Genomic DNA, 12,811 nt, shown 5'->3' with positions numbered 1-12,811 from the left:
GGCTCTCTCAGCCTCACCTACCCCACAGGGTGTCTGTTGTGGGGAGAGAAAAGGGAAGGCGACTGTAAGCTGCTTTGAGACTCCTTTGGGTAGAGAAAAGCGGCATATAAGAACCAACAACAACAACAACAACAACTCCTCCTCTTCCTTCTTCTAAACAGTTTTATAGGGGCTGCAAAATGGAGCTCTTCCACCAGGCCTTTGGCTAAACGCCAACAGCTTTCCCATTTTACATCCAACAACAATTGAGATATCCTCTAGTTCAGTGATCCCCAACCTTTTTGAGGCTGGGGACCGGCAGGGCAACTGCCCGCCCGTGCATGCCACACATGCGTGGCCGGGCCGCGCATGCGCAATGCGCGGACGCGGCCCTGATTCCCTCTCCCCCCCTCCCGCAGTAAGAAGCTTCCCGGGCTGCAAGCTTGCGGCCTGGGAAGTTTTTTACTGCGGGGGGGCGGGGAGAGGGAGCCGTGGCCTGGCGCCAAGGCCTTCGCGGCCTGGCACCGGGCCGCGGGCCGCGGGTTGGGGACCACTGCTCTAGTTGATTTTCTGCAAGAGTTGATTGTGACTTGTAATAGTGGGCGTGGCATCAACCATGAGGGGGAAGTTGAGGGCTTGGTGGAGGCAGAACATTCCTCTTCCCAGTCGTCCTCTTTTGAATGAGGTTGTTCAGAGAGACAATACTGAGAGACAATACTGGTCTCATGAGAGGTGGCCGGCATCAGTCAGCCCACAGCAGCTATTGAGGAGAACTCAGCTGAGGTCATGGTCACGGCATACTTTGGAGAGCCCCAAGCCCCTCCCCCATTATAATCCCTTGGAGTACTGTTCACAGAAGGCTACCACATGGCTTGATCTTTCCACTCTAGCTGTGAATCTTCTGTCCTGCCCACCCACCAGCGTTCAGAGTGAATGTGTGTTCTCCAATATGAGAGACATCATTAACCCACACCGCTCATGATTGGACCTGTGGTGGAACAGTTGGCATTTCTCTCTATCAATCTCCCTTTGCTGGGGTACCCATCTGTTGACGTAGGCAATGCAGGCTGAAGGACATGTCATGTTGGCCGCAGTATCCTGTTCCCTTCTCACCCATTTATTTCCATGTGTGTTGAACAGCTCATGTGGCCAAAATGGCCATTGAGAGTAAAGATTGCCACGATGACAATTGGTCTATAGTTCCCCACCTAGTGAGATAGTCCCCCAACAACTCCCACACCAAGGGCCAAGTTTACATTCTTCCCCTGTCTTCAGGACCCCATACCAAATACTTCTGAATTTCTGTCTTTCTCCATGCCACCTTATGTTGAAGCCCAATGTCATCATAGAATCATAGAGTTGGAAGGGGCCATACAGGCCATCTGGGCCAAAGCCGAAAGGACGCTCAGATGTAGAGGTAACTGGTGGCAAAAAGACAGTCCGATGCTGTAAAGACTTTTTCCCCATAGGAACCTATGATCCATGAATCAAGGCAAGCTGGACGTGGTCAAACAAGAGATGACAAGACTGAACATCAACATTTTAGGAATCAGTGAACTCAAATGTACAGGAATGGGTGAATTTAATTCAGATGACCATCAGGTATACTAGGAAGAAGAAGAAGAGTTGGTTCTTATATGCCGCTTTTCCCTACCCAAAGGAGGCTCAAAGCGGCTTACAGTCACCTTCCCATGCCTCTCCCCACAACAGACACCCTATTGGGTGGGTGAGGCTGAGAGAGCGCTGATATCACTGCCTGGTCAGAACAGTTTTATCAGTGCCGTGGCGAGCCCAAGGTTACCCAGCTGGTTGCATGTGGGGGAGCACAGAATTGAACCCGGCATGCGAGATTAGAAATTCGCACTCCTAACCACTACACCAAACTGGCTCTCTACTACTGTGGGCAAGAATCTCACAGAAAAAATGGAGTAGCCTTCATAATCAATAAAAGAGTAGGAAAAGCAGTACTGGGATATAATCCCCAAAATGACAGAATGATCTCAGTTCGAATCCAAGGCAAACAACATCACAGTAATCCAGGTCTATGCCCCAACCACTGCTGCTGAAGAGGATGAAGTTGACCAGTTCTACGAAGCCCTACAACACCTTCTAGAAGCAACACCAAAAAATGATGTGCTTATCTTCATTGCTTTAGGATGCTTTGGGCTGATCCAACGTTGAGCAGGGGGTTGGACTAGATGGCCTATATGGCCCCTTCCAACTCTATGATTCTATGATCATATGGGATTGGAATTCTAAAGTAGGAAGCCAAAAGATAACCGGGATAACAGGCAAGTTTGGCCTTGGAGTACAAAATGAAGCAGGGCACAGGCTGGTATAATTTTGTCAAGAGAATACAATGGTCATAGCAACAATCCAAGAGACGACTCGACACATGGACATCACCAGACGGTCAACACAGAAATCAGATTGACTATGTGCTCTGCAGCCAAAGATGGAGAAGTTCTATACAGTCAGTAAAAACAAGACCAGGAGCTGATTGTGGTTCAGATCATCAGCTTCTTGTTGCAAAATATAGGCTTAAATTGAAGACAGTAGGGAAAAACACTAGGCCACGCATGCGCATTTTCGCCAGCAGGTGGCGGTAACACGCACACGCAAAGTAGCGATGTGTGCCCGTTTTCGCCAGCAGGGGGTGCTAACGTGCCTGTGCGGCAGCTCCACGCATATGCGTTTGTGTCCGCAGGCATGCCAGAGGCCACGCCTGCCTCTCCCCCCCCCCCTCACAGCAAGAAGCTAGCCAGGCCGCGAGCAAAACGGCCACTTTGGTGGCCACTTCGCTCGGGGCCTGGCGAGCTGCTCACTGGGGGGGGGGAGGTGAGAGGCAGGCACGGCTGCCAGCAGCCCAGTACTGAGGCCTTCGTGGCCCAGTACCGGGCTGTCAACCGAGGCCTCTCGGGTATGAACTAAATCATATCCCTGACACATATACAGTAGAGGTGACAAATAGATTTAAGGAGTTAGATCTGACAGACAGAGTGCCTGAAGAACTATGGGCAGAGGTTTGCAACATTGTACAAGAGGTAGCAACTAAAACCATCCCAAAGAAAAAGAAATGCAAGAAATCAAAATGGCTGTCTGAGGAAGCTTTACAAATAGCTGAGGAGAGAAGGTAAGGGAGAAAGGCAAGGGAGAAAGAGAAAGATACACCCAACTGAACGCTGAATTCCAGAGAGTAGCTAGAAGAGATAAGGATGCCTTCTTATATGAACAGTGCAAACAAATAGAAGAAAACAATAGAATGGGGAGGACCAGAGATCTTTTCAAGAAAATTGGTGATATGAAGAGAACATTTCATGGAAAGATGGGTATGATAAAGGACCAAAATGGTAGGGACTTCACAGAAGCAGAAGAGATTTTTAAAAGGTGGCAAAATTATACAGAAGAACTATACAAGAGCGAGCTTAATATCCCTGATAACCACAGTGGGGTAGTTACTGACCTGGAACCAGACATCCTGGAATGTGAAGTCAAATGGGCCTTAGGAAGTCTGAATAACCATAAAGCTAGTGGAGGTGACAGCATTCCAGTTGAACTATTCAAAGTCTTAAAAGACGATGCAGTAAAAGTGCTACATTCAATATGCCAGCAAATTTGGAAAACTCAGCATTGGCCACAGGATTGGAAAAGGTCAGTTTACATTCCAATCCCAAAGAAGGGCAATGCCAAAGAATATTCAAACTACCGCACACATTTCTAATGCTAGCAAAGTTATGCTCAAAATCCTACAAGCTAGGCTCCAGCAATATGTGGACCGAGAACTTCCAGAAGTACAGGCAGGAGAGGCAGAGGAACTAGAGATCAAAGTGCCAATATACGCTGCATCATGGAGAAAGCTAGGGAGTTCCAGAAAAACATCTACTTCTGCTTCATTGACTATGCTAAAGCCTTTGATTGTGTGGAGTACAACAAATTGTGGCAAGTTCTAAAGAGATGGGAATACCAGAGCATCTTATTTGTATCTTGAGAAACCTACATGCAGGTCAAGAAGCAACAGTGAGAACCAGGCATGGAATCACTGATTGGTTCAAAATTGAGAAAGGAGTTCGACAAGGCTGTATACTGTCGCCCTGCCTATTTAACTTGTGTGCGGGGCACATTAGATGAGTCACAAATTGGGATCAAGATTGCAGGGAGAAATATCAACAAGATTGCAGGGAGAAATATTTGGGCTGATCCTGCGTTGAGCAGGGGGTTGGACTAGATGGCCTGTATGGCCCCTTCTAACTCTATGATTCTATGATTCTATGATAACAACCTCAGATATGCAAATGATACCACTCTAATGGCAGAAAGTGAAGAGGAACTAAAAAGCCTGTTGATGCGATTGAAGGAGGAGAGTGCAAAAGTTGGCTTGAAACTCAACATCAAGAATACGAAGATCATGGCATCCGGCCCTCTCAATACCGGGCAAATAGATGGGGAAGAAATGGAGGTAGTGAAAGATTTTGTTTTCCTGGGCTCCAAGATCACTGCAGATGGGGACTGCAGCAAAGAAATTAAAAGATGCTTGCTCCTGGGGTGGAAACTATGGCAAATCTAGACAGCATCCTAAAAAGGAGAGACATCACCCTGCCAACAAAAGTGCATCTAGTCAAGGCTATGGTATTCCCAGTTGCAATGCATGGCTGTGAAAGTTGGACCATAAGGAAGGCCGAACGTCAAGGAATTGAGGCTTTTGAACTTGGAGAAGACTCTTGCGAGTCCCTTGGACTGCAAGGCGAACAAACTGGTCAGTCCTAGAGGAGATCAGCCCTGACTGCTCCTTAGAAGGCCAGATCCTTTATTATCATCATCATCATCATCATCATCATCATCATCATCATCATCATCATCATCATTAATTTAGATTTATTTCCTGCCACTCCCCGTAGGCTCGTGGTGGGTCACAATAGTCTTATCCAGAAGATGAAACTCAAAATGGCCACCTCATGAGAAGGAAGGACTCCCTGGAGAAAAGCCTAATGCTGGGAGCGATTGAGGGCAAAAGAAGAAGGGACGACAGAGAATGAGGTGGCTGGATGGAGTCACTGAAGCAGTGGGTGTGAACATAAATGGACTCCGGGGAATGGTAGAGGACAGGAAGGCCTGGAGTAGCAATCCCCAACCTGTGGGCCGCGGACCGCATGTGGTCCTTCGACTAATTGGAGGTGGGCCCCGAAGGACGCCTTCTCCCCCCCCCCCGGCCCTTTACTTCATCCCCCCCAGCCCTTTACAACACACTTCAATGTTGTGGCGTGTCTGTATCTTATTCTGAAGGGATGTTTAAACATTACCATAGCGATCAGAGAGCTTTAGGGCAGTGGTTGAGAGTAGAGGAGTAAACTACCCCCCCCCACCGGGCCTCAGTAAAAGGCGTTGAGTGGTCCCCGGTGAGTGGTCCCCGGGGTTGAGTGGTCCCCGGTGATAAAAAGGTTGGGGACCACTGGCCTGGAGGATCATTGTCCATGGGGTCGCGATGGGTTGGACACGACTTTGCACCTAACAACAACAACATAGGTGGGTTAGGTAGGCAGGCAGATGGTTAGGTAGGTAACTAGCTAGCTGTTGGGTGGGTAGGTAGGTAGGTAGAAAGCTGGTTAGGTTAGTAGGTAGGTAGATAGGTGGGAAGTCAAAGCACCTGACCCAGGACCCAGGGAGTATGTTGGGAGCTACACCCCACCCAGGCTCCTCCAAGCTTGTGGACATATGTGTGGGCACCACTTGGTTCCCAAGGCCCACATCAGTCAGCATCCATTAAATCCATAGGAAACCTTGCTCCTCTCCAAAACTATGACATGCTGGATGCAGAATTTCAGCCAAAAAATAATGTTAAGAAGAATGGGAACAACTTTGGAAAAAAATATTAAAATAACAAAATAAAACTATGACATGGAAAGGTAGGTGGGTGGGTGACCACTTCACAGGGCCAAAGGGGAGAAGGGTGGACACTGGACAAGACCCAGAAATTATGTCCACAATGAGGGGATACTGTCAGGGGACTCCACAGTGAATTTCACATGTGTAGCACTCAAGGAAACAGCTAAACAGTTAACAAACACAAGCAAACCCAGAGGTGCAAGTTTGGGGTTCGTGACTTCCCCCCGACCCGCGATCACCCACAAATCCAATAAACATCCATCTTCCAGGTTCATGCCCACCTCTACAAACAAATAAATGAAATTGTAAAAAAAAACTGTTCCATGTGAAGACCAGACTACATTAATCAGTCTGGAATTCATTTCTTCTATACTTCAATTCTATCCTACTTTTCTTCCCAAAGGAGACCCAACACAGTTTACAATGCCCTTCTCTTGTCCATTTTATGCTCGCAACAAACGTGTCTGCCATTCCAAACGTGGCACCCCATGGCTCTTCCACTAGAATTCCCTTCTGCTGGATTTAGGCTAAGTGACAACAAGCCGTTGAGGAGGGGAACTGAGAGCCGAGAAAGAGGAGACGGGGCACTTAAGGGGCAAAGGAATCCCAGGGCAGGCAAGCGCAAGGCAAAAGCAAAGGAGGCAAAAGCAAAGGAGGGGGCAGAGCCGCTGAGGAGCCGTTGCACCACGTGTCCTGGACAAGGAACACTGGGGCAAGGCACTCTGCATGCGGTCAAAGGCATTGCTGCCCACAGTTCCTTTCTGATGCTGAAACTGGCTGCAGGACACAGCTTTGGGATTCAGAATACAAACCGTCTGAGAAGGAAGGAAGGAAGGAAGGAAGGAAGGAAGGAAGGAAGGAAGGAAGGAAGGAAGGAAGGAAGGAAGGAAGGAAGGAAGGAAGGAAGGAAGGAAGGAAGGAAGGAAGGAAGGAAGGAAAATGGGAACGGAGATGAGCAGGACAAGCCAAGAGGGAACAGAGCCAGGGGAGACAGTTGTGGGTTTGGAGGTGAAGAGAACATTTTTGGGAGGGGAGAAGGGCAGAGAATTATGGGACAGCTGAGAAAATGGGGATGGGGAGGAGGTCCAAGGGAGAGTCTGAGAGTCTCCACATTCTGAGGGAATCCAGCTGTCTTTTCCAAAGACAGCTCCCACCTCCACCCTGCCATGACAGGGCTTGTTTTTTTTATTTAAAAAAGGCTTTCTAACATCCCTCCTGAACTCTGGAGATGAAGGGCAGGGCCAGGAGGGAGATGACCCTAGCAAAACTGACAACCCCCCCCCCCCCACACACACAAACAAATACATATGTGAAGCTTCATTTGGGGAAATGTGTATCCACAGAGTGTCCTGGGTCAGGCCACCCTCTCTCAGCCCAACCCACCTCACAGGGCTGTTGTTAGGACAGAAACAAGTGGGGGTGGGGAAATAGCTAAATCAAGAACAAAATGAATTCCTGTGGATTCTGTGCCGGCTGACCTCTGTTGCCCTAGTCTCCGTAAAACAGAAACAACATCAGCATATGAAAAATGCTTTCTAAACATTTTGGAACTTCATGTTTAAAGGATATATGTGTCCCCTTTCCTGTAGCCTAATGTGCTCCCCCCTCCCTTTTAAAGACAGCCGTTGCAGAACTGGGGCAGGAACACTTAGGAGATTCCTTCACCAGAAAGCCCCTTTCTCCATACAGAGGACAGCCATGGAAGGCAGCACACACATACACACCAAGAGCCAGTAGCAGACGACCGGAAAAGGTGTGCTTGAGGCCAGGGGGCAGGAGTGGCCAGTAGCAAAGGACCCCGCTGCAGCAAGCACTGATGACGTGAGGGCAAGGAAGCCAAGCATAGAAAGAAGCAAAAGATGCACCAGGAATGTCTCACATCCGAAACAGTAAAAGGAAACGCACAGGTAGCAGAGGGAGGGTCAAGCTAACAAAAACAGCACCAAGGATCCACAGCTTTTCCTTCTCCAGTTCAACCAGCCAATCTCTTCCACTTCTAGCAATGTTTCTCGTGCTTTGGACCCCTCTCTCCCCAGTTGCAAGCCACGAGAGCTAGCTCCTAACAGGTGCTCTCTTTGGCCACCTTGGCCACAGCCACCAGCCAGGATCAGAGTGCACCAGAGCTCCACCCTCACTTGGCCTGGACCCTGAAGCCAGAGCAGCCTTGCTGAGGCCCTCAAACTTGGAGGGGGGTGTGTGCATGCAGGTGCGTTTTTCAGCAAGGGAGGGGGTCCTGCTCTGAGCCAGTGGGCCTCACTCAAGGCAACTGCAGCAAGAGCTGCAAGTCTGGGGAAAGGAGGAAGTCCAGCAGAGCCAGCCCACCCTGTTGCATGGCTCCAGCCCTTCAGCAGAGTCATATAGGTGATCTGCATTCCCCCATGTGGTCTGGGGGAGCAGCTGGAACTGCCTTCTGTAGAGCCAGGCCCTCCCGCAGGCTATCGAGCCCAGCCATGGCTCCTGCTGTGGACTGGGAGCCCATCTTCCACTCTTGCACTGAGACTCTCTGGAGTGGCCTGGCGCACCATGGAGGCTGTCCTCACTCCAAGCCGTGCTTGCCACCCTTCTACTCACCCTCCCAGAGTTCCACCCGGTGTGTACCCCTCTTGCCCAGCCAAGAGAGGGGCAGAGATTCTGAGGAGTTCATTAGAGTGAGATAAGGGGAGGCAGGGGAAGACCACCCCCGCAAATCTCCCACCACGAGCTCTACTTTGTGAGCTCCACTTCACGTAGCCTGCACCGCCCTCGAGGCTACGTGCATGCACAAGAAAGCTCATGCCTTGAGTAAATCTTTGTTGGTCTTAAAGGTGCCATTGGACTCAAATTTTCTTGTGCTACTTCAGTCCAATATGGCTACCCATTTAAAACAGCTCTTGAGGAGCCAGCTCTTTTCTTGGCCCCCCCCCCCGAGAACCCAGCTGCCCCTAGCCAGCACCCCACTCAGCAGCACTCACCTGGAGGAAGCAGGTGCCGGGAAGCACGTTCTCCTTCAGAGAGATGTTGTAGAAGGGGCTTTCGAAGACGGGTTCATTGTCATTAACATCTTGCAGGACCACCCGGACCACAGCACTGGAAGACAGGGAGGGCTTGCCCCGGTCAGTGGCCAGCACTGTGAGCTGGGGCTGGGGATTGCTTTCATAGTCCAAGGAGGAGGCTGTCGTGACAATTCCTGTCGCAGGATCAATGGCAAACCAATGGGACTGGGTGTGTGGAGTGTGCAGGATACTATAGCGGACTTCCCCATTAGGCCCTTGGTCTTTGTCCCGGGCCGTCACCTGTAGCACAAAGCTACCTGGATAAACCACCTCTGGGACTGTCTGCTCATACTCCCGAGCATCAAAGAGAGGAGGGTTGTCATTGACATCTGTCACCTGGAGCACAAAGGCCGACTCTGCCCGCAGCGGGGGCGTTCCCGCATCAGTCGCTGTCACTCGTAGCTCGTAGGAGTCCCGCTCCTCCCGGTCCAGCAGCTGGTCTACACAGATCAGATAGATGATGCTGTCTTTGGTGGTGAGGGCAAACTTGCCTTCACCCCCCTCCAAGGAGACGTTGACGTTGGCATACTCGCCGTAATCCGGGTCAGAGACGGAGATGCGGGCCACAAACTGCCCAGGCTGTGCCCCCTCAGAGATGCGAGGGGAGCCATCCTCACTGAGGAAGATGATGGTCATCGTGGGCTGGTTGTCATTGTAGTCTCGCACCTGGATGGTGACAAAGGCCGTGGACACCTCTGGATGCACAGCCTTGTCCCGCGCCTGCACCACCAGCTCATGCACCCTCCGCAGCTCATAATCCAGGCCCTTGTTGAGCCGGATCACCCCTGTAGTTGCATCAATGACAAAATACTGCTCTGGGTCGCTCTGGCGACGGTTGATCTCATACACCACTGCCCCATTCTCCCCCTCATCAAGGTCCACAGCAAAGACCTGCACAATGCTGCTGCCCGGCTGGAGGTTCTCAGGGATCAGTGTGTGGTAACGACTCTGGTTGAAGGCCGGGGCATTGTCATTGATGTCCTGGAGGGATACCTCCAGGGCCATCTGGGCACTCCGCGGAGGGGACCCGCCGTCATAGGCTTCAAGAAGAAGGGTGTAGGCAGAATGGGTCTCCCGGTCGAGCACCTGGGCTACCACCAATTCTGGGTGCAGGGCCCCATCCGGCCCCTGGCGAGTCTCCAGCCGGAAGGCCTGGCCCAGGTTTCCGCCCTTGAGCACGTAGCCCTGGGTACGGAGCAGGCCACTGTCGGCATCACAGGCTGGCTCGAGGGGGAAGCGGCTCCCCAGAGCCGTGTGCTCGGGGATCTGGAGGGAGCCACGCGCCTTTGGAAAGGTAGGGGCATGGTCATTGATATCATTGACCTGCACGTGGACCTCCACTGTGGCCCCTTCAGGGGTGACAGCAATGAAGCTGTAGTGGTCGCGGCTCTCGTGGTCCAGGACTCGGGTGGTCTTGATGATGCCAGTGTTCTCATCAATCTCTAGGTCTGTAGCCACGCCACTGCCCTCCTGGGCAGAAATGAAGTACATGTACGTGTGGGTGCCAGGCGGGAGGCCTGCGCTGATGTCTCCAATGATGGTCCCCGCAGGCTGCTCTTCGTCTATCTGCAGCTCCAGAGTCCCCGAGGCGGCTGAAGCCTGCCCCTGTGCTGAGACCCCCAGCAGGCAGAGGAGCAGGACGAGTGGGATCATAGCTGGCGCTCCCCCAGCTGTCCTCCAAGGGATGCTGGTTTGGGGCATCTCCTCTGCCAAACAGGTGCCTTAACCCTGTAAGGAAAGCAGATCGTCAGGAATGCAGTAGGGCAGGGAAGTGAGAGAAGGGGCGAGAGGCTGGCCACACCCAAGGACCCTCTCCCTGCTGGTGGAGGGAGGGACCACTGCCCACCCCCACCAATCCCTGGTTCCTTTTGGACAGGACTTCCTCCCAATGCCGGGTTGGCTGGAGGCAGCCCCCTCCTCCTCCTGCCTCCACAGCACTTCGAGTTCCCAGATGGGACTGGGTCTTGCTGGCTGGAGCTCTCAGGAACTCCTAGTGGGAAAGGCAAGGGGGGGGGGCTTGTGGGTTGCTTGCTCTCTTGGTGCGAACACCATAGGGATCTCGCCGACTGCCGCTTGACAGCCAACATGATGTAGCTGCCAAAAGGCTGGGCTATGACTTGATAGAGTCAGGTGGTCGCTGTGTTGGTCTGCAGCAGCAGCTGAGTGCAATGGCACCTTGAGATTAAGGTTGGTCAAAGGGACAGCTTTCTCACTGTGGGGGTGTGCACAGGCAAGGTCATGCCCAGAACTCCCTTTGATGGACTCAAAGGGTGCTGGGCTCTGCTCCGCAGGTCCCCACTGGGGGCTAAGGGATTTGGACGCTGAGTAACCCTGCCCAAGGGGCATCTTCACTTACCTGGCAGGACTATGGCGATACAAGGGGGAGGGAGAGGCCCACAGGGGCCACTCCCTTGGGGAGGGAAGTGGAGCAGAAGTGAAACCTTGGCTGAGCAACAGGGACGCCAGGGCACGGCTCCGCTGCCTGCGGACGGCCTGCTTACCAACCTCCAGGAGAAACCTGGGGCGCCTCTGGGGCGCCGCCGCCTGTCCGCGCAGAACCCTCCCTCCCCTGCCGCCGGAGCGCCGCCGCCCTTTCCCCAGCACAGGCTCGGCCGACCGGCCAGGGGACAGGCGAGCTCCGCGGTCCCGGGGACGGCGGCGGCGGTCGGACCGCGAGAGCGCGCTGGCCACAGCCCCGCTTTGTCTCCGCCGCTGCCTCCTCCGCCTCCCTCCCTCCCTGCCTGCCTGCTTCCCTCCCCCCGCCTTTGTCTCCGGCTCCTTGGCTCGGGCTCCTCCGGCTCCTTGGCTTCCACCCCATCGCTCGCTCCCCCTGCCGCAGCGCAGAGCAGGCCCCGGCCCCATCCACCGCCGGGCGCCCCCTCCTTGCTGCCGCGAAGACCCCCATCCCCCGCTGGCTCCGGCGCGGCTGGAGCTTCCACTTAGTGGCGCCGGCAAGCGCGGCGAGCTGCAGGGCGCGCACCGGCAGGGGTGGCGGGGACGGGGGGCGCCGGAGTCGGGGATGTGCTCACTTGCCGGGGAGCGCCGTCCCTCTGGAGGAAGCCCTCGACGGAAGCACACGCACGCACACACCCGGGTACCCGCCGCAAGCAGCCTCACCCACGGGCACTCCGGGCGCAGGGCTGGGACGGGGCGGCCGGGCAGGCGCGACCTCCGCGGCGGAGGAGCGGCGTCGCCACAGCTGCTTCCAATTTGCGCAGCGCCTGGCGCCGGAGGGGGGAGGGGAGGGGAGGGGGGAGGGGAGGGGAGGGGAGGAAGGGGGGCGAGGCTTGGCCTGTGCAACGTGAGCCGGGGGCTCTCCTCCGCGGCCAGCCGGACCCGACGCCACCTTCCCTGCCCGGTCCTTTCCGCAGTGTAAGCGGGGCAGGACCGCTCCGGGACCCCGCAGAGCCGAGGCGGGGGTGCAGTGGAGTGATTCCTAGCGGCCAAAGCGGCGGCAGGGGCCAGGAGAGTGGCGGACAGGCGTCTCTCCCGCGGCGGACAAAGGCGCGTCACCTACGTCCATCTCCGCCGGCGGCCATCCGACGGGGCGGGGGGCTCTCCGGCAGCCCGAGGAGGGTCGGCGCGCGACTCGGCCGGGAGGAGGCTGCATAGGCGGATGGAGCTGGGCTGAAACCCGATCCCCGCGGGCTGGAAGGCGCTCCCGCTCCCGCACGGCCCTTCCTGCGCTCAGCTCGGCCCAGCCGCGCCCCCTCCCCACCCCACCCCTCCCCTCCCCTCCCCTCCCCTCTGCCCCCCGCCCGCCCGCCCGGCTGGTCGCGAGTACCGCTGCGCCTCCTACTCTTCCTGGCTTTTGCAAGCCGAGATTGCGATGCAGACGCCCCCCAGCCTCGGCGAAAGCCAGGGCATCGCCCCCCCCCGGAACACCCTCTAGATGGACCCAGCCTGGCTCCCTCTGTATT

At 54.4% G+C, this 12,811-nt stretch overlaps 1 protein-coding gene across 5 annotated transcripts in view; it reads right to left on the bottom strand.

The window, feature by feature from the left end:
• The window catches only part of DCHS1 (dachsous cadherin-related 1), a 53,141-nt gene extending 40,561 nt beyond the window's left edge, over positions 1-12,580 (bottom strand). For 2 of the 5 annotated variants that reach the window (XM_077341009.1, XM_077341014.1), the window contains exons 1-2: positions 12,409-12,580; positions 8,811-10,619 (exon numbers count right to left, since the gene is read on the bottom strand). In XM_077341009.1, coding sequence (XP_077197124.1) covers positions 8,811-10,592 — 1,782 coding nt within the window. In that variant the 5' untranslated portion in view covers positions 10,593-10,619; positions 12,409-12,580. Of the gene's footprint in view, positions 1-8,810; positions 10,620-11,920; positions 12,089-12,408 lie in introns of those variants that run through there. The other 3 variants (XM_077341013.1, XM_077341012.1, XM_077341011.1) reach the window with 3 other exon arrangements.
• Positions 12,581-12,811: the final 231 nt, after the last annotated feature.

Source organism: Paroedura picta, chromosome 6 (genome assembly GCF_049243985.1).
Source record: "Paroedura picta isolate Pp20150507F chromosome 6, Ppicta_v3.0, whole genome shotgun sequence".
Taxonomy (NCBI): Eukaryota; Metazoa; Chordata; class Lepidosauria; order Squamata; family Gekkonidae; genus Paroedura; species Paroedura picta.
The sequence above is the reverse complement of the archived record's forward strand: the minus strand, read 5'-3'. Positions and strand labels throughout refer to the sequence as shown.